Source organism: Hoplias malabaricus, chromosome X2 (assembly GCF_029633855.1).
Source record: "Hoplias malabaricus isolate fHopMal1 chromosome X2, fHopMal1.hap1, whole genome shotgun sequence".
NCBI lineage: Eukaryota > Metazoa > Chordata > Actinopteri > Characiformes > Erythrinidae > Hoplias > Hoplias malabaricus.
In genome coordinates, this window is record NC_089819.1 from 3,356,212 (window position 1) to 3,384,102 (window position 27,891).

At 37.9% G+C, this 27,891-nt stretch overlaps 2 protein-coding genes across 3 annotated transcripts in view; one reads left to right on the top strand and one right to left on the bottom strand.

The window, feature by feature from the left end:
- LOC136677448 (synaptic vesicle 2-related protein-like) overlaps nucleotides 1–5,919 on the top strand; it is a 28,587-nt gene extending 22,668 nt beyond the window's left edge. For both annotated transcript variants that reach the window (XM_066654974.1, XM_066654973.1), the window contains exon 16: nucleotides 1,934–5,919. In XM_066654974.1, coding sequence (XP_066511071.1) covers nucleotides 1,934–2,146 — 213 coding nt within the window. In that variant the 3' untranslated portion in view covers nucleotides 2,147–5,919. The remainder of the gene's footprint in view (nucleotides 1–1,933) is intronic.
- A 35-nt stretch (nucleotides 5,920–5,954) lies between these two features.
- On the bottom strand, nucleotides 5,955–25,984 carry LOC136677042 (D-amino-acid oxidase-like). The gene is made up of 11 exons (XM_066654402.1): nucleotides 25,952–25,984; nucleotides 24,363–24,558; nucleotides 22,710–22,824; nucleotides 22,188–22,264; nucleotides 20,391–20,456; nucleotides 19,846–19,900; nucleotides 13,480–13,584; nucleotides 12,253–12,335; nucleotides 10,663–10,780; nucleotides 10,035–10,133; nucleotides 5,955–6,951 (listed from the first exon to the last, which is right to left on the bottom strand). Exons 2-11 carry the CDS (start codon nucleotides 24,554–24,556, stop codon nucleotides 6,820–6,822), a joined length of 1,044 nt encoding a protein of 347 aa, XP_066510499.1. The 5' UTR covers nucleotides 24,557–24,558; nucleotides 25,952–25,984; the 3' UTR covers nucleotides 5,955–6,819.
- Nucleotides 25,985–27,891: the final 1,907 nt, after the last annotated feature.

A 27,891-nucleotide genomic window follows, 5' to 3' on the forward strand; every position in this document is an offset into this window, starting at 1 on the left:
AGGTGTGTTGTTTTTGGCTGCAATCATTCAATGTACAGTGGGACATCTGTGAACAAATGGCCCAAAGATCCCAAAATATCCAGAAAATGGACTAAATTTGTCCACTTTAAACGGGCACTTTGAAAAGAACCATCCTCACTCCGTTATCTGTAGCTCATTTCACTGGCGCTTTTCCAACAATATGGGCATGTAAGGACACCAACGAAAGGTGTTCAAGAGCCTCTGTAACATGGAGGTAAACAGGGTAAGGACACTCACTTCGCCTGTTTTAGTTGGTGTTAGTTAACGCTAGCTTAATTTAATAAATTAAGCTAACATCGATTTAATAAAATTGTCAGTTTTAAAGCAAATTAAGCTGCTATTTTCATTTTAATTCATACTTATATCTGTCAGTAACTAAAATAATGTGAAATATTCATGGAGGTCCATTAAGTGGTGCTTGGCCTTTAATATTGACAAATCCAAAAGGTTTTTGTTTGATGATAATGTATAAGTTGCTTTCAGTTATTGCCAGATTTTCTGTGGTTCTTCTATTGTTCATATCGATATCGGAATATTGTATTGACCAAAATTAAGAAATAATTAAGAAATTTAAAATTAATTAAAAAAAATAAATAATAATATATATATATATATATATATATATATATAAATAAATACAATTAAAAAAAATTAATTAAGAAATAAATTGTGATTGTGTGCACTATAGTAATTTAAACACAGTCAAACATTGAGATAAATGTTTTTAATTGGTCAGTAACAATATGTTATTGGCGCAGCAGGTTAGTGTCGCAGTCACACAGCTCCAGGGACCTGGAGGTTGTGGGTTCGATTCCCGCTCCGGGTGACTGTCTGTGAGGAGTTGGTGTGTTCTCCCCGTGTCCGCGTGGGTTTCCTCCGGGTGCTCCGGTTTCCTCCCACAGTCCAAAAGCACACGTTGCAGGTGGATTGGCGACTTGAAAGTGTCCGTAGGTGTGAGTGTGTGAGTGAATGTGTGTGTGTCTGTGTTGCCCTGTGAAGGACTGGCGCCCCCTCCAGGGTGTATTCCCGCCTTGCGCCCGATGATTCCAGGTAGTCTCTGGACCCCCCGCGACCCTAAAATTGGATAAGGGTTACAGATAATGGATGGATGGATGGAATTAGAAAAAGTCTGTACTGATTGTGGGGGAACAGAAAAAAAGGTGTATCAAGCTTTACAAAAGTGGGGGTGTTCCCGGATGCAGAAGTAAAATCCCCTCTGAAATGATCATAGCCAAATTATTATTACAATCACGACCAATTATAACTTCCGGAAATTCTACATTTTCTCTACAACTAGGCCTACAGTATGGAAATAAATCCTTGAGTTCCTACACTCTCACTCACACACCTTGTTCGCTCACTTTCAAATCTGTTGCGTTCCCTTGTCACTGACGCTATTTGATACATTTGTTGTGATTGACTGAAAAATCATCTACGTGTTCATCTGCGTGTGTGTTGCCGACCCCTGACTGGCATATTTTAGTATGGTTTTAATCTGACAAAAGTGGTGGTGAGGGTGTGAAGTCATGTTTCAGTGATAGATTATTATTTTGCCATTCGTTTAGTTTGTCCAAACACATAGAGGTTGGAAACAGGCACGTTAGAGTGTGTTTAAAATTTGCATAGTCATGGATATTGCGCCCAATGATTCCAGGCAGGCTCTGGACCCACCGTAACCTAAACTGGATAAGCGGCTACAGATAATGAATGAACGAATGAATAGTCGTGAATATACTTTGCATTCTTAATGAGCGGTTTGGTTTAGGATTTGTCTTGTAGTTTTTTAGATATAAAAATGTATTATTCAACATAGATTATTTTATTATGTTTTAAATTATAGCTTAAATGTTAGTTTAAAATGAATCATTAATTAATAATAAGACCACCTTTACCTCCACCATCCATCCTGTAGGTGATGTTGGAGTCGTCTGTGTACCTGACGCTGTCAGTTTACTGTTGCTGCTGCCTCCTAGCTGCGGTAGCTTCGTGTGCTCTGCCCATCGAGACCACGGGCCGCGGCTTGCAGGAGTCCAGCCACAGGGAGTGGGGGCAGGAGATGATGGGCAGAGGATCCAGCCACAGCCCTGACGCGATCCCTCGCTCCAGCTCCGGATCACAGAACTGAGAGAGGGATGAATGGAGGGGGACAAGAAAGAAGGCAAAACATAGAGGGCAGTGGCATTACAGATGTGAATACATTGAAGGAAAAAAACTGGAGTCCTCCATCGAGTCACATGACCCAGGACAAACTGCCACAAAGGACGATGACAGGACTTGGGGAAGCCTTCTTTAGCTGGGAATGGGTGTCAAAAATCAACTCGGAAATGCGAGTTGCGTGTTAGCTAGTAGTTCAGACAAGTGCTCAAGTTCAAAGCAACCATCCATTAAAAAAAAAAAAAAAAGAAAACAAAAACCCAAACAAATAAAAAACCTAGCATTGCTAACAAATGAAAGCTAGTAGAAGCCAGTTAGCATTACATGAACAAGGTGAAGCTAACTGCTACCCGTTAGCTTGCATTCATTGTTAACCATGTCAGGTCTTTTTTAAGTTTGTAACTGATGTCTTACAGGGTCCAAAAAAGAGATTCTTATGGATGAGTGCATTGTAATTATTGACTACACCTGATGATTTCTATAACCACTAGCTGGTTATGCTGAACGGCTAAATCACATTGTTTTATCTATTATTTCCCCCATGGAGAAGCTGCATTTGGGGTAAATGTGTGAAAATGAATTATATACTGTGCCAAAGTCAAAGACCAACCTTTATTTATTTATTTAATCTTCAGAAAAAGCAGTAAATACTATTTACCAGAAAATAACATAAAGGCTTCTCACACTAGGTGTGATATTATTAGCAGTATTGGTTTTATTTCTCTTTTCTTTCCTGAGGAAATTAGATGTGAAATAATCCACATTCTTGGGAAAGGGGTGAGTCCAAGGAAAATGTAAAAAAATCTTTCCAAATTCCAGTAGTGCAACTCAAAGTATTACTTCTTGGAAAGGATGGTCTTCAACTTCGGCATAGTACTATAGGTGTGGCTATAGGTACTCTCTGATAAACAAATGCCCTTAATTGAGTTGTGTAAGGAAGGTTTTTAACACTGGAACTTGCTAAACGTCTTTTTGTGATGGGGCAAGACAGTCATGAAGATCAAGCAGTCATTCTGTCAGATGTTAAGTGGAGAAGGTCAGGAGCAAATTTAGAGCATTTAGTAGATGTTCTTACCCAGAGCAACTTAACAGTTCTAATAAGGCTACACTGGTGGGTAACTGCACGTTAGGAGTTTTACCCAAGGACGCTTATTGGTGTGTGGGTGCCTAGGCGGGTAAATGAAATGTAGTCTGCTGCATAGAGGATAGTGGCGTTACCAGTACACCACACACCAGAATGTTTAAGACCCTTTTACCAAATTTCAGGTGAATGTCCAGAGAGGTCAAAGAAGTGAGACTAATATTATTCAGTCCATTTATCAGAAAATAAGAAATGAAAACATTTTGAAGATGCCATTTTAGTTATTGGACCTGATGTTAATTTACCATTGCTAGGCCACGTTTTTCAAAGTCTACAACAAAGTAACTGCCGCATGAATTATGCCCTTTTCATGGAAACCATTACAAGCTCTGTGACTGGACGCCAAGAAACAATGGAGATGGTATACTGTGTAAAACATTTATGAGGACAGTCTCTTTTCTGCCCTTACTGATGTTTTGTTATTGGTCTGTATAAATAGCAATTAGGTCCAAACCTGAATCAGAGACCTGAGCTAGAGGAATTGAATCATCCTGAGTAACACTGCACTATGCTAACTGACCACAGCAGGGGCAGTAGTGTGGATGTATGAAGCGATAGAGTGAGAACAGGACGACTTTGCCAGAGATTTGATTTCACAGAGCATTATAGCTCAAATTCTAAATTTAAAAAGTTTTTTTAATGACCCCACCTAGGGCCCACAGTTCATTTTGCTGCCATTATCGCTGTGAAGTGGAATGAAATGTGTTGTACACACAAAAGCCGTTGTCATTTTGACCACTCCAACACATAATTGATATTCTCTGGCATTCAGTGGGTTCCTTCTGCCCACCAGGATCCAAGTGTGTTAGTATGGTGTTCCCAATTAACGCAGTGTCACTGATGATCACTTTAATAATGTATGAGATGTGAATTTCACTCTGTTTATTATTTATTAGCATTAAGCATATCAAAGGTCTTTGATTCTACCAGGAGAATATAGTCTTCTTCAACAAACCAGTGGCCCAGTGGCTTCTATTTGATCAATTTAAGTGAAATTGCCCTGATTTACTAGGGCCCATACTGACAAAGTTCCACTCAGCATTTTGCCATTGCTGCATTAAATTAAACCTTGCAACCAGGTCAGAAATTGATGTTGAGCAGAGATGCGGAGTATCAAGGTACCGTTACTCAAGTCAAATACTTAAGTAAAACATTCATAGGATTTGTACTTTCCTGAGTTTTCATTCCCAGTACTTCTACTTAGTAAATCAATCAACGTTTTACCATTTTAACCATTCATGTTTTGTCACCAGTTCCCCTTTTTTCTGTTCAGTTTGTTTCTTTTTTGTTAGTGAGACAGACTTTGGAGCTTTGGACCAAATTATTTTAGACCAAAAGGATCCAAAAAGAAAAGAACAGAGCCAAACATACTTCAGTCCCTGGGCTGTTCTAAGAAGCTCCACTTCATTTTTAGAATTTACTCAGTACTGAAGTAGTTTGTACTGCCACTCAAAATACTTTTATTGTATTAGTATTTTATCCATATAACATCATTTTCACTTGAGTATGGATTCAGTCTGCTCTACACACCTACACACTCTTAAGTGACATAGAACTTGTAATGGCTTTTACAGACTGCCAAATTAACGTCTTGAAAACAAGAAGATTGTTAAATTTTTAGCCTGTCTTTATTACTATCCCAATACTGGAAGAAGAGTTCACGATAAGTAAATTGGCTGATATAAAAGGGTGCTGATTTGAAGTAAATGGTTATGAAATTTGTATCCCATTACCATTCTGCGTTGTTTACACACTGGGCTTTTTAAACAGGAACAGATCCTATAGCGGAAATTTAACTCTGAAGCTGTAACAATACAGGCCCTGGTCTAGTTCATTTGTCTTTTTTTTCCCCTGTAGTAACAAATCCTTCTATCTCCAAAATGTGTCTGACATACTCATAAATAATTCCTTGGACAATCTCTGTTTGTCCATTGGTTGTGAAATATGACCCACTGCCAAGGACAGCTGGCATTTGTAGAAGATAGAGAAAAACAGCATATAAAGGTTAGGGTGTAACAGCAACTATTTGCTTACTGTAAAGGATTTTAACTTCCAATTCTTCGACTACTTAAGGCTTTGATTTAATTGAGACTGAACATGGATATCCTCCAGAGCCACAGTGAAATCCTCCTGTACACAACTCTTTTAATCACCACTCATTTATTCTGTTCATTGTTTCCACACTTCAACTGTACAGTAACTAAAGTTTTGGTTTTATATTAGGGATGGGAGCTTTTCAAGGCTTATAAATGGTCAAAAAGTTGTGAAGTGTGTGGCACTTTAGGGTTGGGGTCCTTTACGTTTTATTTTCTCTAGACATTGTCACTGAATCCATTTAGGTTTCATTTAGTGCTCCTCAGCTATTTCAGTAAAGTGGCTGAAACCCAGCGGTTTACATTTCAAACAGAATTTGTGAATTATTAAACAACTTCACCTTGCTGAGTTGCCTCTTTGTGGGAACTGACCCCAGCCCTGTGTGTGTCCTGACTGAGAGCTGTCTTGTCTCCTACATGCCTGCCTTTGCCTCAGTTCTGAGTTTAGTGTGTGTGCACAGATATCCCACACCACACTGGATCAATGTGTATCAATAAATTATATTTCAAAAAAAGCAAATTAAACATCAATTTTCCATTCTGTTTATTTGTAAATTAGTTCAGTAAGTCATTTGATCACATTTCAGGTAGTTTTTAATGAACTAATTTAAGTACAAACGATTTAGTTTTCGGCATCAAGAAAGAAAGCAGAAAATACATTTTCTGGGGAAAATACAATACAGGGGAAAATTTCACAGAAGCCACAGCATCAGTTATATCAAGAATTTCCAGCATTTTCTTCTCAATCCATTGTTCTGAGAACACCAGCTGCATTTTTTATTTGAAAATTCACTTCTTTTGGGTTTTCTTTTTTTCATTGACAGCTTCTCGACAGCTCAACAGACTCTCAGTCATCGTTCTTGGTTGTTAAGTCTCTATAGCTTTCAGTTTTTTGGTGCATTTATTTTCAAAAACATTCTTTATGCATGCCTGTCATCATCTATCTAGTCTTCTCAAAAATATCTCCTATTTATTTAGTAACTTTAATTTAGTGGTTAATTTTAACTGGAAATTAAGTTCATGAAGGGTGGTCTCCGACTTTTACACTACACTCTACACTCATTTACAAAATGAATACTGTGTTAGGTTTAATCACAAAAATATTTTTATAGAAAACACTGATTTTCACTAGAGTGAGATCACTTTCCTACAGCAACCAACAGCTTGGAATCTTGAAATCAATGTTTTGCGGAACATTGATTTTTTGATTGATTGTTTTTTTTTCTAATTTAAAATTTAAAATTTGAGTTTTGTAAGTGACAAAAGAGTGACATTAGTACATTATGTAGAACATTAGAAAAAATTGTAGAAATCAACATTAAATGGAATGGACCTAGCATCATTTGTAGTAATCCATTATGTAATGGTGTCATAGTGCTGGATTAGTATCAATGTTATTAATTTGACGAATTAGAGACGAGACTTCGGTTTTGTTTGCCAGGTATTCTGCTGAAGGATCTCTCCAAACAAGCGAGCAGCTTCCTCAGCACAGCCTCTGTGGATGGTCAGACCATAGCCTCCATGGCCATAGTTATGGATGACCTGAGACGAGACAGAATCAGGAAAATAGAGCTTAATTCTACACAAGAATATTAAAGCATCATTTCTTTTGCAGCGAAGGGTTTTAATAGGTGGTTGTCCCCGTTGCAGTATTAGGCTGGACATTCAATGCTAATACCTTTCTGTGTGGATTTGGCTACAATCAGTCCCAAACATTAGTGAGGTCTGTGTTTGATGTTATACCATTGTTGACTGCTTAGTTCTAGATCACAACACACTACAACTTAAATCACTTCAAAGAATGTATTTACACTGCTTCACAGTCCAGTGCTGGGGTATTTTATACTTTTCTGGTTGGTGCTTGGCACTGGGCATTGTGAGCTTGTATTGAGATCATGTATTGTTTCTCTGGAGCATCTAATGACATTTTCAGTGCACTTTAATGGAAATTATACAAGTTGTGTGCACCTTCTATAAGTGGTCTCAAAGTTTAAAGAAAAAGAGACATACTCCTTTTCGAATATGTGAGTGTGTGTGTTGCCCTGCAAAGGACTGGCGCCCCCTCCAGGATGTGTTCCTGCCTTGCACCCTTGATTCTGGGTAGGTTCCAGACCCACCGTGACCCTGAACTGGATAAGACGTTACAGACAATGAAAGAATCAATGAATGAATACTCCTTTTCCAAAAGGTAACACAGTCCCCTATAGTCATAATGAAATGACAATTTTCAGATGATGAGGTAAATATAGAAGAGTGTATTTCAATTTTACCATGCTGATCATTTGCCTACGGAATACAGAACTGTCAAAAGTCTTAGGCATCCATCTTAGGTTGCGATCTGAATTGTTTGCAAACAGTAGGTGTTTGAAACAAAGTTTACATTTAATTATGTAGCAGCGATGCCTTAGCTTGTGCCAATTGTTCCCCCAAGCATTCACTATCATCAGTGAGACCAAAGCAGTCAATTCTGTCTTAAACTCTATGGTATTTTTGGAAATGCAATTTAAGTAAATTAATTTTACTCAGTTTTTTTTTTTAAACTCTTTTCTAAATTGACCAAAACAGAGTTGAACTCTTTTAAGTCATCAGTGATCTTACTGATGTCTTGTTGAACCTTGGCCAGCTGAAGTACAGTTCACTTTTGTTTAAGAGCGTAACAATTAACTATGACTCAGTATTGTCAGCTGATTAAAGGCTAGGCTATTCATCCAGTCACATCCATTTTCAGTGTCTGTGTCATTAGGAATAAAATGATTTATACTGCAATTAAACATCACCCATAATATCCAATGATGAATCAAAATGAGATATAAGATCATCCCAAACATTTGACAAATATTAAAATTTTTGAATCTTTTCTATAGGTGGTATTAATAATATACATTTTGTGCATGAAATGGGATGCGATGAAACTCTTTCAGATTAGCTTAAGGTTACCATGCTTAATGCCAGATGTTGGCTTGAGGGGTATGAGTCCCTCCAAAACTGGGCTGTGCAGCACTGGAACTGTGTTTGTTCTCTGGAGTGATGGAATTTTATCCAAAATTAAAAATCCAAAATTAAATAACACCTGATTTCACCTAATTCTCTCATGGAAGAATGCAACCAAACCATGATAGAATTGTTACAATATCAGTCAGTCTTTGACACATGACTTGAAACCAAAAAGGACTTTCTTTTCACTGCCATTTTTATCATTGTTACCAAGGCCATTCTGTATATTTAGTCAACCCTAGACATTTCATTTCTTTCACTTCCTTTAACTGGTAAACTGTTACATTCATGTTGTGTGAAAGATTATTTAATACGGTCCACTAATAAGACCCACAATGGAAAAGAAAAAAAAAAGTGTTTGCCCAAGGGAAAGATTTTAAATCCTGTTAAATTTTTGCTAACTTTTGCTTTGTCCATAAGGCTGTAGCTTAATTTAATACACTTAATTATTGTATACATTTTAGAAATTCTGGTTATTTGTGTGTCAAATGTTGTTGGTTTTCCATTACAATGACACGTTACTGTTTTTGTATTATTTATATTTGTTGGTCAAGGTTTCAGATTTAGGGCTATGTCGAGCCCTGATCATATATACATTAACTTTTTAACATGACTTAATTTTGATTACCTTTACAGCCTAAATTTGGAATATATTTGTAATGTCTTGTTTTAATGAGAGCAAACTTTAAAGGAAATGACGGCTGTGACACTTAGCACAAATTTTCTTGATTACAGTCAATCTTCAGATCTAGTGCTTCACTGCTGTGCAAGAATAAAACATTTGCTCTCAGTAACAATATCTCAGAAATGGCAAGTTGGTGACATCACAGGAAATAATCACACAGGACTTACAAATACTTATTGTAAAGCATTCCCAAAGGGATTAAAAACTTTTACTGCAATACATTTGGGAAATAGATATTGACCTCCAGTCTAATGTCTTTGCTTTTTTTAGCCATTTACTGACACTGGGGTTTTGTAAATTGTCTCGGTCCGGTATGCTAGGGTTCTCTCTCTGATCAACTGGGGTTATTTAGACAAATGCTGAAAAGCTTGAACTGAGATGAGGATGCTCCATAGGTGGGTAATATAGTTTTAATTTTTGCTGTTCCAGATTACTTAATATGGAACTTTAATGTGGAAACTTCGTTAAGATCGCTAGCTGCATGAAAGAAAACAAAGATCTAAAATGCTCCAAAACTAAACAACTCGAGTTACAAATGAGTTTCTGTGGTAATTCAAAGAGTAAATAAAAGCTTAGACAAGTTAATCTTCAACCACGTACAAACAACTTTCCTTCATTTCTTCAAAAATACCGTTCCACTTTAAAAGACGCAGTGCTTCTAAACATAAACAAACCAGAGAGAACAGCATTTTCCCATAATTGTAGACATTCCCTTTAATACCATTTCATTTGAGAAAACTAAGGCCATAGTTGACTGAAAGCTTGTTACTATGTTCTTAATATAGTGTAGTGATGTCACTGCCCTCTATGCATCAGACTGAGGTTCTGGTCCCCAATAAGGTAACCTCACAATTCTCTTTGCATATATATGCTTTGGCAAGAGACCTGACAATATATTCACCTCAACAAGATTAATGTGGTTTACATTAAAATGAGTTTGGTTCACCTCAAATGTGTTTGGTCCTGAAGGAATGGTCTCTCTCTCCAGCCTCACTTTACTGCGTACTGGCCTGAGACCAGTCCAGTCCTCCACAATCTGGGCATGCTAAGTGGCAAGAAAGAGATGAAAACAAAAAAATTGATAGACATAACAAACACACTTTGGAGAGTAACATTAACTCACATTCCCCACACCTTCCACTCCAATAACTGTCTAAAACTGGTGAAGGATGAATGGATGGGCATATACAAACTAACAAGTTTTCATAGATATTACATGTTTTTATAGCTTAGTTTCCGAATGTATAACCTTTTACTAACTATAATGATGGCTATTAATCAAGAATTACTTACTAATTTGCAATCATGTATATCATTAATTCCACTTAAACCTATGCAATATAATTGATTATATGTCTGAGAATTATGCACCTGTTTTATAAATTCATATTATGAGTCCTCAGATTCACTTTAGATCACAAGATCAGCTCTGTTTACAAATACAAACAAAAAAAATGAATGAAAGAAAACAAGTGCTCATCAAACACATATTTAAAATCCTACTTAAACCAAAACAGTTCCTGGTCACAATAATCCATTCCACAAAGGAAGAAAATCTACTATAGTTCTCATACTTTAAGACTGGGCTCGAGTTTGCAGGCTTCTTCCCAGATTTTTTTGTGGTCAATGGAATTGTTCTGTGTACTCCAATTACCCCGCTGAAAAATTCCACCGACCGTCACAAGACGACTCCTGTAGAAGAAAAAAATAAGACCTGCTTAGTGCACAGTTTCTATTAGAATACAGTATCCCTGTAGGGCTAATATATTTAAATGTGTATGCTCTGTTCCCGACAAGAGGGAAGTGAAGAGATAACTGCGTCTGACAGTTTGTTGGACCCATTTCCACTCAGTCTGCTTTTTGAATGAAGCAGAATAGTGGTCAGGCAGTTATTGTAAAGACTAATGACTGTTTGCAGACGTTCTTGTCTGCTAGCATGCTTCCATAAAACAGGGGGCAGCACCCAAACCAGAATTATATACTCCATTTTTATATATAGTGGCTGTTTCAAGTTATATGTTACAATGTGTTCAGCTATACTACCATGCTTGTTGGATTTTTTTTTCTTTTTTGTATGTACACATAAGCAAGTCTACTTGAGAATATTCATAATTTAAATGTATCAGTTCTGTGGCTATCCTCATCCACAGCTTTTAGCTTTATTGGCTGCAGCTTTGCTGCTATGGAGGAAAATTTTATATATGTTTCACGAGGTAAGCCCTGTGATGGACTGGAGCGTGTTCCTGCCTTGCGTCCAGTGATTCAATGTAAACTCTAAACCTACAATGACCCTGAACTGGAAAACCTAGAATTAACCAAACCTTACCTGGAGGAGCTGTATGTGTGAACGTAAACATCTGTCCCAGACTTTACTGTGACTTTATCTAGCTAGCCCCCTAGTACAAAGTCCAGGTAATACTTTGTCTGAGTAATACTTTTGTGAAACGAGGCACTAATGTTCTGGAGAATTGTGCTGTGTTTACTGAACACGCTGCACAGGCTCCTATGTCTAAAACACATCAAACATTTTCAACTTCAAGAACACATTTGACACAAAAAAGCTCCAGCTGTACACTACATGTGTAAAAGGATAACTCCAGAAAATCTCTGGACCTGTTTCTCTGGAGTTCATACCTGAAAAAGGCTATCTTGGTCAATACTACAAAAAAAAAACAAAAAATCCATACAGCCATCCGTATTAGCTTTCCTGTAATTTTCATATAAATTAAGCAGAAGGAATCATTGCCAGGAAACACATGCTAGTCCTGAACATCTTAACACACTAACTGCCAACCCTTACTGCCTAAATCTGCAATATACAAATGCCACATCCTACCCACCCAGAGAAAGCAAGGTCAACTCTTCTCTCTGAAACTCCTTGCCTCAGATAGCTGAGGCATCACCAGGGCTCAAACAGACCTACTCAGGTTGACAGAGCCAACAGTTAGATTGCTCCACCACTCAGGAGCCAGAGTACATTGTTTCTGATTGGTTATCACCACCCCAAAGTCATCTGCACAAACGTAGGCAGAGCTGCACATGATTGTCACTCATCATAAAAGACTTTCAGCTGCTTTTGACTTCTTGCCTGAAGAGTTAAGTAACATTAGCTTTCTAATTCAGATTATGCCTTTAATCTATGAAACACATTGCATAAATCTTACCCTGGAATAATATAAGGTGTGGTATAAACTCCTTTTGGGAAATTGTGGGTAAGAATCCAGTGCTTTATCCAAGGAGCATCTACCTAGTAGTAGAAAAATAGAATAAATATCAACAGCATAAGACTCCTTAAAGTCACAGTTCAACCAAAAATACATTGTATGTATCAAATGTAGTGAAAATTTGCCTCTTTTGTTTCACACTGGAGTTATGAGGGTAATGCAGCTCATCATTAACCGAAGCTTATAGATAACAAGTATCATTGGTGAAAAATTCTTTTAGCCAAGGAACACAACTGGCCTCTCTCTCTGGGTTGAAACTGACCCTGTGTTAGAAATGGCTCCCTATTCACTATTTCCTATAATAATCACTATATAGTCCACTATTAACAGGAAATAATTTTAGGAAGGCAGTGAATGATTTCGGACACTAATACAAAATGGCGGAACCCCAAAATAGTGAATAGAGGACAGTTTCTGGCACAATGTGAGTCTCTAGGTTGTGTTCCCACCACTGAAACCAGCAGGAACTCTATTTCCCAGGGACATTCACTCAGCCAATCATACTCGACAGCATTGCTCAGCCTCCCCTGAGTACTGACTCTTTTCAGCTGTTTTGGAATGTATTTAACAATGTTCACCTGTCTGTTTAACCATGTTCTGTGCTTAGTGTTTTGGTTTTGTACCTACTGAGCACATTATTAGTTGTTTTTTCATGGCTTTTTGTGTACCGAATTTTTTCCTGTTTAAGTTTCCCGTTTTCATGTTTAGACCTTTGGGGTGTGTATGCTCCTTGTATCTATGAACCCTTGTTTGTCCGTCGTGTATGCTTCCTGATTACCCTGTGTACTAAAGGACTTAGTGGCATTATATGTGAATGGTAGAGACTTGTAGATGGGTAAAAATGGTGATGAGTAATAATTGGTGAGAAAATCTGGCAAACATTTAATGACTAATAAATAAAGGAAAAAACTCTAAAGATGGCTGTTTTAAGAACATAAAAATTGTGGGTGGGATTCCATGGCTTTATCCAATCAGCATCTTTCAACACTCCAGTTTTAATGTTTTAAAATGTAAAAACATCTGAACACAAACATATCATAGCTGAACAATTGCATTTGGGCATTGTACATTTTGCAGAATTTGTGCATTACTTCAGTATCTCCTATGTGTTCAAATAATTTTGAGCGTGGTCATGATTTTTTTTTTCCACCTCTTCATTACTCTGACCTTAATGATCTGCCCTCGTCCAGGAGTGAGCTCAGGATCAGGCTGTAGTTCTCCTGATCGAACACCAGAACAGTTGATAATGACATCTGCTCCACTGTCTGCCAGCTGCTCACAAAAAAAAAACAAAAAAAAACATGCTAGAGTAATTATGACATGCGTTTTAACCTTTTTTCCTAAAAGTACATTAAGAATCATTAATTAATTTAAGCAGTGATTACAAAAATCCATTTCTGTACATGAAAATATTTCAATTTATTAATGCTGGAAATGTTAGGAGGACAAGAAAAAGACAGTAAATTAACTCTCTAACAGATTACAGCCACGATGACTTGATAGAAACCTGTGTTTGTGTTTTCTGTTAACCTACTGTACCACAACAATTTTAATGAACCTGCAGTTGCGTAGATATGGAGAGTGTAAACATTTAAGTGGTTTTATGGATCAAACTCAGCCATTATGTGCTTAACCAGTTCTCAACCTCTCTTCATAAATTCATTCATTGTCTGTAACCACTTATCCAGTTCAGGATCGCTGTGGGTCCGGAGCCTACCTGGAATCATTGGGCGCAAAGCAGGAATACACCCTGGAGGGGGCGCCAGTCCTTCACAGGGCAACACACACTCACACATTCACACCTACTGACACTTTTGAGTCACCAATCCACCTACCAACGTGTGTTTTTGGACTGTGGGAGGAAACCGGAGCACCCGGAGGAAACCCACACAGACACAGGGAAAACACACCAAACTCCTCACAGACAGTCACCTGGAGTGGGACTTGAACCCACAACATCCAGGTTTCTGAATCTGTGGGACTGCGACACTACCTGCTGCGCCACCATGCTGCCCTCCTGATAAATTGCACAGGCTTTATTAGGGGTTCGAGCACGAAGTGCTTGAAACCCTATTGTGTTTGTTCTGATTTTAATTTGTTATTAGGGGTTCGAGCACGAAGTGCTTGAAACCCTATTGTGTTTGTTCTGATTTTAATTTGTTATTATTATTATTATTATTCTTTTTCTTTTTCTGCCATAAAACGAATCGCACAGCCCAAACCGTAAGGCCTAGACACTTGAGACTTGGTCAATAGGTAGTAGTCGGTCTCGCTACTCAGGCGCAAAATATCAGCCCAATTGGCCTCAAGGGGGCGCTACAGCGAAGGAAAACGCTTTCATTAAAAGATTTTCCACCCCGTGTGGCGTAGAGACGAAATCTTTTTTTTCCCTGATTCCTTGGGTCCTGCCGAATCAAAAAGGTACATACAACCACTAAGCTCCGCCTACTTAGATTTTTTGCTATTTTGCATAATTTGCAAAACCTACTTTTGTGTACTCCTCCGTGGATTTTTGTCCAATTTTCTTGAGCTTGGTGTCAAAATGTTCGCAGGAGCCTGTAGTTTAATAATTATCAAAAAAACGTTGAAATTTCGATTCAAGATGGCCGCCATATGCAAATGAACCTCTTCGGCTTATTTTATGTTTTACTTAAAATCTATAACAAACTCATGGTTTACTCAAATGTGTTTACATTTCATATTCTACTTTCAGACATGATTCTGAGGTAGCTTGTCAAAGGAGAAGCCAATATTCATATAGGGGGCGCTGTAAATGCTTCAAGTTTATATCTCAGCATCCGTAAGGCGGATCGGACCGCCGCTTGGCATGCTGCTTCTATGGGCAAGGCTGTAGAGGGAAAATTAAGGACAACTCGATTCGAGCAAAATTGTGATTGTCATCGACCAATCAGCTGTCATCAGCTGTTTGACAACCTTAACAAGGTCCAATCATCATGGGATTTGACTGGTATGTCCCTGGTAGGCCTCCCTAAGAGCAGAAAAATTGTCATAACGATAGCCACTAGGGGGCGCTATATCAAGAAAATATTATATATCTCTGTGAAAATTAAGCATATTGACACGCAGTTTGCTTCTTTTTATACTCTGCAGAGGGCCTAACAACTTTGTAATTGCAAGTGTTGTCAAAAAATGCTTTGCTTTTTCTCAGTTTCCAAATGTTCAAAATTGAAGCTTTTCGAACTAGTCCGTGGAATTTTGCGATATTCACAAACAGTTGACCTTGTTGGAATCTGCAGAGTCTGTAGGTAAATAATTATCAAAAAAAGGTCAACATTTGGACAAACTTTTGTTGTAATAAAACAATTAATTGAAGTGTGGGGAGCTTAAACATTCTTTTAGCTATAACTCAAACAAATTAAGTCCAATCAAGACCAAACGTGACAGAAGTATGTATAGTCTTGTCCTGAAGACGTATGTACAATATGATCAAAATTTACCAAAAGGGGGCGCTACAATTGGACAAAAACTGATTAAATGGGCTTTTTTATGTTATAGCGCCATCTAGGAACGCAGTGGCACCCCAACTTAATTATGACATCTGGTCCTCAGTCTGATCAAGTATGTGACGTTTTAAAATTTTTGGGGAAAGCATTTTTGAGTTATAGGTGTATATTAGTGTACACATATAGCTTATATTAGACTTGAGGAATACATGCTAGATCTGTGTTATTGGGAGTGGCCTGTAAGCTACATAGTAATAAAAGTGCAACAATTTTTTGTTAAAGTTCAGATCCTTAGGATTCAGCTGATACCGTACATGCCCATGTTAGGTAAATATCCACATAGGAGTACATGCTTAAATCTTTCTGTATGTGCTTTCATGGCTGATCTAAAAATATGGGAAAGTAGTCATTTCTCACCAGCAGGTGGCAGTCTAAGACTATACATTGTGCTGTTGAACTACAGTGGCTCTGAGACATTATGCAAAATGCAATGTGGAGCAAAGACCATAAGGCCCAGAAACACCTCCGTTGGCAGCAACATCCAGCAGGTGTAAAATGACTCAGCCAAGGAAAATGACATTCTTTGGCCAGATGGTGGCGCTATAGCAAATGGAAAAGCATTGAGGTCTATATCTCCTACGCCGTAAGGCCTAGAGATAAAATCTTTTTGTCCCTTATTCCTTGGCTTAAGACAAACTAATTTGCTGTTGGATCATAAAGCTCAGCCCACTTAGATTTTGAGCTAATTTGCATAATTTGCAAAACATACTTTTGTCAATAAGTCTGTGAATTTTTGATCAACTACCTTGAGCTTGGTGCCAAAACGTTCACATGAGTCTGACCCTAGGTAATTATAGAATGAATTGACATTTTGATTCATGATGGCCGCCATATGCAAATGAACCTCTTCAGCTTATCACAGGTTTTACTTGAACATCTCTAACTCCTTCATACTTTGCTCAAATGGGTTCAAATTTCAGATTCTACTTATAGAAATGCTTTTAAAGGTAGCATGTCAGCGATGTAGGCCTATTGCTTCCAAACAGGCCTGTTAAGCGAGAACCCCGTTAATTGCCGCTTGCGGCTATATTTATTATTATTCTTTTTCTTTTTCTGCCATAAAACGAATCGCACAGCCCAAACCGTAAGGCCTAGAGACTTGAGACTTGGTCAATAGGTAGTAGTCGGTCTCTACTCAGGCGCAAAATATCAGCCCAATTGGCCTCAAGGTGGCGCTACAGCGAAGGTAAACGCTTTCATTAAAAGATTTTCCACCCCGTGTGGCGTAGAGACGAAATCTTTTTTTTCCCTGATTCCTTGGGTCCTGCCGAATCAAAAAGGTACATACAACCACTAAGCTCCGCCTACTTAGTTTTTTTTGCTATTTTGCATAATTTGCAAAACCTACTTTTGTGTACTCCTCCGTGGATTTTTGTCCAATTTTCTTGAGCTTGGTGTCAAAATGTTCGCAGGAGTCTGTAGCTTAATAATTATCAATAAAAATGTGAAATTTCGATTCAAGATGGCCGCCATATGCAAATGAACCTTTTCGGCTTATTTTATGTTTTACTTAAAAATCTATAACAAATTCATGCTTTACTCAAATGTGTTTACGTTTCATTTTCAACTTTCAGACATGATTCTGAGGTAGCACGTCAAAGGAGAAGCCAATATTCATATAGGGGGCGCTGTAAATGCTTCAAGTTTATATCTCAGCATCCGTAAGGCGGATTGGACCGCCGCTTGGCACGCTGCTTCTATGGGCAAGGCTGTAGAGGGAAAATTAAGGACAACTCGATTCGGGCAAAATTGTGATCGTCATCGACCAATCAGCTGTCAGCAGCTGTTTGACAACCTTAATAAGGTCCAATCATCATGGGATTTGACTGGTATGTCCCTGGGAGGCCTCCCTAAGAGCAGAAAAATTGTCATAACGATAGCCACTAGGGGGCGCTATATCAAGAAAATATTATATATCTCTGTGAAAATTAAGCATATTGACACACAGTTTGCTTCATTTTATACTCTGCAGAGGGCCTAACAACTTTGTAATTGCAAATGTTGTCAAAAAATGCTTCGTTTTTTCTCAATTTTAAATTGTTCAAAATTGAAGCTTTTCGACCTAGTCCGTGGAATTTTGCGATATTCCCAAACAGTTGACCTTGTTGGAATCTGCAGAGTCTGTAGGTAAATAATTATGAAAAAAAGTTCAACATTTGGACAAACTTTTGTTGTAATAAAACAATTAATTGAAGCGTGTGGAGCTTTAAACATTCTTTTAGCTATAACTCAAACAAATTAAATCTAATCAAGACCAACCGTGACAGACGTATGTATGGTCCTACCCTGAAGAAGTATGTACAATATGATCAAAATTTACCAAAAGGGGGCGCTACAATTGGACAAAAACTGATTTAATTGGCTTTTTTATGTTATAGCGCCATCTAGGAATGCAGTGGCACACCAACTTAATTATGACATCTGCTCCTCAGTCTGATCAAGCATGTGAAGTTTTAAAATCTTTTGGGAAAGCGTTTTTGAGATATAGTTGTATATTAGTGTACAAATATAGCATATATTTGACTTGTGGAATACATGCTAGATTTCTCTTATTGTGAGGGGCCTGTAAGCTACATAGTAATAAAAGTGCAACCATTTTTTCATTCATTCATTCATTCATTATCTGTAACCGCTTATCCAGTTCAGGGTCGCGGTGGGTCCAGAGCCTACCTGGAATCATTGGGCGCAAGGCAACAATTTTTTGATCAGTATTAAAGTTCGGATCCTTAGGATTCAGCTAATACCACATATGTCCATGTTAGGTAAATATCCACATAGGATTACACGCTCAAATGTTTCTATATGTGCATTCATGGCAGAGCTAAATATATGTGAAAGTAGTTATTTCTCACCAGCAGATGGCAGTCTAAAACTATACATTGTGCTGTTGAACTACAGTGGCTCTGAGACATTATGCAAAATGCAATGTGGAGCAAAGACCATAAGGCCCAGAAACACCTCCGTTGGCAGCAACATCCAGCAGGTGTGAAATGACTCAGCCAAGGAAAATGACACTCTTTGGCCAGATGGTGGCGCTATAGCAAAGGGAAAAGCATTGAGGTCTATATCTCCTACACCATAAGGCCTATAGATGAAATCTTTTTTTTCCCCTTATTCCTTGGCTTTAGACAAACTAATTTGCTATTGGATCATTTAGCTCAGCCCACTTAGATTTTGAGCTAATTTGCAAAATATACTTTTGTCAATAAGTCTTTGAATTTTTGACCAATTCCCTTGAGCTTGGTGCCAAAACGTTCACATGCGTCTGACCCTAGGTAATTATAGAACGAATGTTGACATTTTGATTCAAGTTGGCCGCCATATGCAAATGAACCTCTTCAGCTTATCACAGGTTTTACTTGAACATCTGTAACTCCTTCATACTTTACTCAAATGGGTTCAAATTTCAGATTCTACTTATAGAAATGCTTTTAAATGTAGCATGTCAGCGATGTAGGCCTATTGCTTCCAAACAGGCCTGTTAAGCGAGAACCCCGTTAATTGCCGCTTGCGGCTATATTTCTTATTGTTTTTAAGACGTTATTCGTAAACCAGTTTTGTTCTGATTACGTGCCTCTTACAGAAATAAACCTGAAAAACCATCTGAGAAAGGTCATATAACTTCACAGATTTTGTCTGAGGCTAATTTTTTATAAGCAGTTAGAACTGAATACATGTGTTCAGGATTGTGACATCATAAAAACAGTGAATCCAAACAAGCAGTTAGTCCAATTGTATACTTTGGTTAAAAAAAATCTCTTGCTTAAAAGTAATATAGACCCTTTTTGATTTCTACACTGCATGTTCTATAATGCTTTTTAAAAATTGAGAGCTTACATAGTTCATCAATGAATAGTGTTATGGAAAAATATAAAGAGCTTTTACATACTACATAAACCTCTTTGATTTATGTAGGAAACTGTTTATCCACAATGCAGTCCCTTTTATGTCCAACAATTTACAGTATGCTTCTAACTGTAAGAATGTGTGTAAACAGGAACTCTTTAACCTCTTTAAATGAACTGATTTTCCGGTGGTAAAACTTGACTCCCCTTTCTGACAGCCTAACAGGAAATAAAAAACAGACAAAAGAGGACAAAGTGATGAAGTGAATCAAGACCAAACATGCGAAGAGCCAGAATGTATCATGTAAAATATACCACATCAGACAGTACCGCATGCCTTTAAATAGAGAATATCATCACACATATTAACACTATGATAAACAACAGATTGTTGTTTTGATAAAAAACAGCTGTTGTTTTGGCCTAGTTTGCTGAATTTGACAATACAATAACAGCAAATTCTGAGTGTGTTGCATGCTGTGATTCATTCACAGCTATTGTTCATTTATTGAACAGTGAGCCAAATTAAGGAGGTATGCTCTAAAAATAGATATTCTGGAATTACTCATTTCAAGTCTTGTCCCATTCACTTTGTCATATATTGAGGATTAGTAAGACCCAGGTAAATATCCAAGAAAATAATAAAGTTTATTCAAAAAGCAATATTTAATTCAATATAGTTAGATGAGTCATAAGATGACTCCTTTACCAATTCATGAGCCAGGGGAGGTAGGTTTTCCCTTCCACCATCAGAGCAGTGTTAAACCAGCCATAACTGAAAAGAACACATACTATTAGAGAAGAGATCACAACCATTCATTTATTCATTGTCTGTAATCGCTTTCCAGTTCAGGGTCGCGGTGGGTCCAGAGCCTACCCGGAATCACTGGGCGCAAGGCAGGAATACACCCTGGAGGGGGCAACAGTCCTTCACAGGGCGACACACACTCACACGTTATCTCAGACACTCACACCTACGGAAACCTACGGTCATCCACCTACCAACGTGTGTTTTTGGACCGTGGGAGGAAACCGGAGCACCCAGAGTAAACCAATGCGGACACAGGGAGAACACACCAAACTCCTCACAGACAGTCACCCGGAGTGGGATTGAACTCACAACCCCAGGATTCTGGAGCTGCATGACTGCGACACTACCTGCTGCTCCACCATGTCGCCACAGAGATCACAACCATACGAATAAAAATAAACTAATAAATGCCATCACAATATGTGAATGTCACCAGTGTCACTGAAACCTGGACAGTTACAAAAGTGTCTGTTGTACTGAGATTGAAAAATGACAGGACTTTGCTGGTCATGTATGGGTTCGACACCATGTTTTAAAGGATACATATCGTGAAAAAATATTTTTCAATGTATTAGCACATTAATTTGTGAATGTGAAACTGCTACCAACATACAAACTGTGAAATTAAACAACCCATTCATTTTTTTTTGACCTGCCCAAACAAGTACATTACAATGAGCTGTGTAAAAAGAAAAATACCAATAGAATACAGCAAAAAAGAGAATGGTGAACAAAGAGAACCAAATTAAAATGTCCAGGGTTAAAAAAAATGTTAAAAACCAGAACTTCTCTTTGTTTCTCACTCTTGGACTCTCGCACAGATTCTCGTTTAAAGGAACAGGCATTGAAACTAGCCAGTCCAAACAAGACTGTTTAGAATGGAAGGGGGAATTGCTTGATCCTTGTGGTATTTTGACCAAAGCATGTCACAGATGTTTCATTAAGACTTTGGTAACTGTGTTAACTTGTTGAAAGGGGATATACTATGTCCCCTTAAATGCACAGCATGAGCAAAAATCTGTCACCTGCTCATCCAACATTTCTTTTGAGAGTAAGTACATGACTAGTGAGTTTTATTCCTCTTTGCTGCAGTAACAGCTTTTACTGTTCTGATAAGGCTTTTCTCTGTACGTTGGAATATAGCTGTGAGCATGTGACTGCATTCAGTCACGGGAAATTTAGTGGGATAGGTTATTGATGTTGAATGCTTAGTCCTGGAAGGAATAATCCAAAGAAACTCATCTCCAATGTACTGAAATAAGTTCTATCCCTCCAGACAAAGAGAGAATCGGAGAATGATAGCTTTTCCACTGCTCCACAACTGTTTGCAGGATTCATTTATAGCCCTTTAACATATTCTGTACCTTTAATTAGGAAACATAATTGTACCTTATTTAATAATATTTGTATATTTTAAGTTGTGATGGTTTTACACAGCTCTACAATGAAATCTTACAAATATTCACTTCTCCTTCTGGAGGAGAGAATGTAATGTACCTTTAGGGAACACACTGTTGTACCTTTTTAAATGTACATTTACACTGATTGTTCCTTTATGAAAATGTAAACGTACCTGTACGTTAGCTTATTTTCTGAGTGTATGGAGACATTTAAACATTTATGAAACACATATTTAGTGCAGTGTCTTAAAGCTGATAATAAGAAAGCGTTAATAAATATAATATGTGTCAATACCTGTATCCTGGAAACACATCAAGCTCGCGCTGGGTGAGCTCACGGAAACCCAACACAATATCTTTAAAAGAGGGCTCCTGCAATAAAAGATAAGTCACTAAAGACTTAAAGAACAAAAACGCTGCAGATAATGTAGCTAGTTTGGCCTGTCATTCAAATTTGAAACACTTACTTGTTAACAGTAATGAATAAATTTCATCTTAAGTCTTAATACTGGGTGAACTATACAAGCATCATATATGATTATTTTCATTTTTCGATAGCATTATGAATATTTTAACCACCTAATAATCTGGAAATTATCTGGAAAAACAGAGAATTCCCTTTTAAGACCACAGTCATTGTTTCAAATCTGATGTTTGGGAATATAGCAATATCTGCATGACTGTATTACTGCCCAATAACTTGTTTATAAAACTCTATTTCAACAAAACAATTTTAAAAAGCATATGGAAAATAGTACACAACAAGATTCTTAAGGATATCACAGAAACAACATGGAAGAACTGACGGGGCGCTTACTGGGAGACGCTCAGTAAGCAGGTTGTAGCCGGACTGAAGAAATATCCCCATTTTAATAGATTCTGGAGAGCTGAGGAAACTCAGGAGGTAATCAAATGTTTCTTTGTTCCATTTCCTGGAAAAGGTTTCAACGGTTTAGACATAGACATAAAAAATCAAACAAGAATCTAACATTGCTTCACGTCTGTGTTAAGAACTCTCCCACCAAAAATACCCAACTAACCGGGTCCTATGGCAAGAAACTGACCACATAAAGGTGTCTCAGACAAGATGCAGCACATTCGTTACAATTTTATGTAATAAATTACTGTAAGAAAGTGTGACAATTACTAAGTTTTTATTATTACTTCTTTTAGCCAAATACTGACCACTAATGGAGGACTGGATGATGAGTAGGACAAACAGTGCAGCAACAAATGTGCTTCCTGTATGTTTATACCTACACTGTAAAAAATGTCTGTGAATTTTACGGTGGAAAACTGTAAAATCATGACAGTAAATTACTGTAAACTCTAAAAAGGTTAAAAACAGTTTCTGTAACAATGAAATACCGTAAATACTTTTATCAGCCAAAATAACATTTTTTACAACTCTTTACTGTAAAATATACATTATTTCACTGTTAAACACACAAACCATTAGGGAGCGGTACAAGTGTCCAAGACTGGGAGGAGCTGAGACTCATTAGGGAGCTCCCAGCATGCTTTGCTTCTCCATATTTTCTGTGATTTTCAGAGTTTCTTTGTTTTTTTCTGTCTTTGAGACTTACTGATTTTGGGTTGCATTGGGGTGATCACTGCGTGTGTTTGTGTTTCTGTGGATATTATGTCGAGACGTGTGTTGGTCAGGAAAGTTCACCATCAGCCTGTGTTCCGCGTGTGGCACCCAGATACCGAACATTTCTTTAGTCCTTTCAGCAATATCTCCTTTTAAGGGCTGAATACAGGATGTAGTTTGGCTTTATCTCAGTCTCCTTTCTCTAATTTATCACACAATTTACATGTTAATTTTATAGCAAAACAATGTTTCTTTGTTATTTTTATGTAAATACCATGTTTTTTACAGTGTATATCTGTTTTTTTAACAGAAATGTACTGTAAACAAAACAGTCCTTAAATGTAAAATGTATGATTGCCAAAAACGTGACCGTGTATTTTATGGTGAAATTCTGGCAACCACAGCTGCCAGTATTTACCGTAAATTTTATGGATTTATTTTTACAGTGTACAGTGTGGAGCAACAAGGTGTCTGATAGAGTGGACAGTAATTTTACAGTGTTTCCTGGCTTTAAATATTGTTCAATGGAAATGAACACTTTACACTAGTAACAACATTTGTTGATAATACCAGCTCAGTGACGGCGATATGTTTTTCTAATGTTAGCTGCTTTTGTTAGTTATCATGCAGTAATATTGCTGTCTGTAATTGTTAACCTACAAAGTGCACCTGTATAAGATAAGCTGAGATAGAGATAAGACAACACAATCTTTCAGCTAAAATAGCCAATGAGTGTTGATACACAATGGGTGTAGTGAATAAACCGGCTGTGTAATATTGGCTCAGCTGCAACTGTGTTAAATCAGAGAGAACATATATTGCCCTCCAGGACTGGAGTTTGACCTGAAGCTACAGAAAGACCGTGACAGTCCTCACGTTTCCTGGACATTGCCCTCGTCGTAGAGGTAGGGTTGCCACAACCCTGCTGCTCCATCGCTGGTGGTGAGAGGGGTGAACACATCTGCATACACCTCTAAATTCAGGGTCTTGACTTTGTCATGGTAATGCTGATAAATACTCTGGGCAGTGGACAGGCCAATGACCCCTGCTCCGATGATTGCCACCCGCATGGCTGCAATGAGATAATAGGACACAAAACATTATAAATTTCACTTTTGCATAAATATTAAGATGAGCACATTATAGCTTAGGCTGTTGTTTCAACCTATGTAGACAGCTGACTAGGTATTTGAACACACCAAATAATGTTATGGAAAAATACATTTTTAAAAGCACTACTTATTTAGTTGTATTTATTTTGCATTTTAGGTACCTCAGGAAAAATATGTGGGAACCACTCTACCACTCAAAACGTTCATGCGTACAATGTGTCCTCAGTGAGGCGACTTCTGATAATGCTGATTTAACAGACACTAACAGGGGCCTGGAGGTTGTGGGTTCGATTCCCGCTCCGGGTGACTGTCTGTGAGGAGTTGGTGTGTTCTCCCCGTGTCTGCGTGGGTTTCCTCCGGGTGACTGTCTGTGAGGAGTTGGTGTGTTCTCCCCGTGTCCGCGTGGGTTTCCTCAGGGTGCTCCGGTTTCCTCCCACAGTCCAAAAACACACGTTGCAGGTGGATTGGCGACTCGAAAGTGTCCGTAGGTGTGAGTGAATGTGTGTGTGTGTGTGTTGCCCTGTGAAGGACTGGCGTCCCCTACAGGGTGTATTCCCGCCTTGCGCCCGATGATTCCAGGTAGGCTCTGGACCCACCGCGACCCTAAATTGGATAAGCGGTTACAGATAATGGATGGATGGATATATGCCCAAAAGTTCATGAAAATGTATCTTTTGAAATTACATGTCCCCTTTTGCTGCAGTAACCATTTTTACTTTTCTGGGAGAGCTTAAATCTTGTAGATTTTGTCAGGTATTGGTGTTGGATTAGAACGTGCATCCGACTCATCCCAAAGGTACTGATCACCATCACTCAAAAAAAAAAAAAACATTCCCAGGGCTGTGCAGGCCAATTCTTCTGAGCTGCTCCTAAGCATCACATTCTACTGACCATACTTTTTCAGTGTTAAGATTAGACAAGCTGTGTGTGCCCAGTTGAACCAGTCAGTAATGGGTGACACTAAATTAATTCACTCATTTTAACAGGTGTCGCCAGTGAATAAAAGTATAAAGACATGCATTCATAAAGCATTAAATGTGCATGTTTTGAAATGAGGTGTACAATAAATGATAAAGTTTTAAAATTTAATTTAAAATGTATGTCTTAAGCCTATCAGACTTATATACTATTTATTAAACAGCTGTTGTAGCTCCACTGGCCCTCCACTATATTTTACTTTGTTTACAACGGCTCCCAGACGGACGACTCCCGAAACTAAACCGAGGTGAAAGGGGGATTTCGCATTCGACAAAAAATATGACTGACGTCACTAGTGTCTAAAACCGAAATAGTTGTTTTAGTTGAGTTTACAGCGCAAGCGTGTGTCGGAGAGTTAACCGTCAATGTACTTACCCTGGCGTTGTTCTTACGTAAACCACAAAAACTGCGGAGCAGCGGAGGGATGGTGGGTGGAATGTGGTGAATGCAGAGTTCAAGAGCTCCTCATAAACGGCGAACTGGCCTTTGATGAGGACATGTTCAATATTAACGTGGGTGAATGTTGCTGACTCGTAAAATCATGCCCTTTACATCGTGTTACCTCATCACTTTGGCGATTCTCTGCCAAATGAAACCCAACGATCACTTTGGCTGATAAAGAAACTTTGGTTTATTTTAACAATAAGAAAACACCACTTGGAATGAATATGATTTCGACCATTATATAATATAAGTGAATATTTAAGCTAAAATAAATAACTTTAGGCACTTTAATTAAGGAATTGTATTTAATGTCGACAACATTAAAATATTTTTGCATGTTATCTCAATGTATTTGTGACCAAACTCATGCACCCGAAAATTTGAATCATTACATGTAACTGACTAAAACACAAATAAAATTATATCCAATGTTTTCAACAACCAATTAAATTATGCTTTGTAAATATAAATAAACAAATATTAATTATGACACATGCAACCGCACCGAAAAGGTTGGAACAGAGGCAGGTTTACCACAGTGTTACATCACATTTACATTTAATTACACTCTTTGATAATTTGGGAACTGAGGATACTAAATGTTGCAGTTTTGCGAGTGGAATTTTTATCCATTATTTTTTTTATATAAGACTTCAGCCAAAGGTCGCACTTGTCTGATTCTCCTCTTAATGATAACCCGTAGGAGACAGATCTGGACCTCAGACAGGCCAGTCAAGCTCTGCATGGCAAGTCCCCCTATGTCTAGAAGACTCCACTTTGGGAACCACAGGGTTAGTGTGTGATACTTATATACAGAAAATTGTGAAGCAGTGCTGAATTTGTGAGTTCAAGCCTCATGTGGAGAAGCATTTAGATTAGATCCAAAATGCTTGCACCAAACTGGAGGTAGAGGACCTACTCCATGTACATTTTACCTTGAACTGCAAGTGTATGAGCCAAAACTGAAGATGTGCATAATCTGCTGGTCTGCATACATTGGGTAGATACCTTCAGATGTCCCTAGTCATAGATCCACAGATTAAAAGCTGTTACAAAGAAATAAGTTACTCCTTCACTGTCCATCTGTCAGGCAGAACTCAAGTTTTTTGGGGTTGTTACAGAAGGTTCAGTTTTTCCTATCACACAACATCCATATTTCTTTTTGTGCACAAAATCAGGAGGAAAGAAGCCTTTTTACCCCTTTATGTTTAAAAATGATTCTTAACTTGATTGTTCTCTTTAAAGGCCTGACACCATGTGCCATTTCTCCACTACAGAGCTTCACAGTTGGGTGCAAGGTGTTAACATGAAAATAAATGTGGACGAGCAGCTTAAGTACTGGGCCATTTCACTTAGATCTATGGATGTATATGATTTTTCTCATCTATTCATCAAGAACTCACATCAGAATATCAGCTATGGTTTTCTGATTGGTTATTTTCTTAAAGTCAGATGTTACTGTTTTAGGGTTTCCCACAGTTGTTGAAAAAATCTTCCCCTTGAACTCTGCACTACAGTCACTCAATTCTTTCTGCCATATCTGAATCTTGACTAAATGTAAATGTGTAGCATAGCAGCTTAGGCTAGAATACAGTATTAACGCAGTATTAACATTTAACGCACAGCACTTATATGAGAGTATTTACAAAGCAGCACCAAGACTGTGAGTTCAAGCTCCATCTGGAGCACCTATTTAACTTGGATCCAAAATACTAGCCGCTGAGGAGAAATTGCAAATGCTCTGTCATTTTGCACAGAACTGTAGGTGTAAAAAAAAATTATTAAAAATGTAAATAATTTCACAGACCTTTTTTTTTTCAGGCATCATGATTTCAAGTTCAGGTTCTGACTCTGATTTAACTCCATATCTT

What these genes read in the sequence shown, in the direction of transcription:
- LOC136677042 (XM_066654402.1), bottom strand. Translation starts at nt 24,556, where the DNA reads ATGCGGGTGGCAATCATCGGAGCAGGGGTCATTGGCCTGTCCACTGCC. An exon ending in CTCCCCTGGCTCATGAATTG is followed by an intron (nt 19,901 to 20,390) that starts GTAAAGGAGTCA and finishes ATTTCCTGTTAG; the next exon opens with GCTGTCAGAAAGGGGAGTCA. An exon ending in AACTCGAGCCCAGTCTTAAA is followed by an intron (nt 10,134 to 10,662) that starts GTATGAGAACTA and finishes CTTGCCACTTAG; the next exon opens with CATGCCCAGATTGTGGAGGA.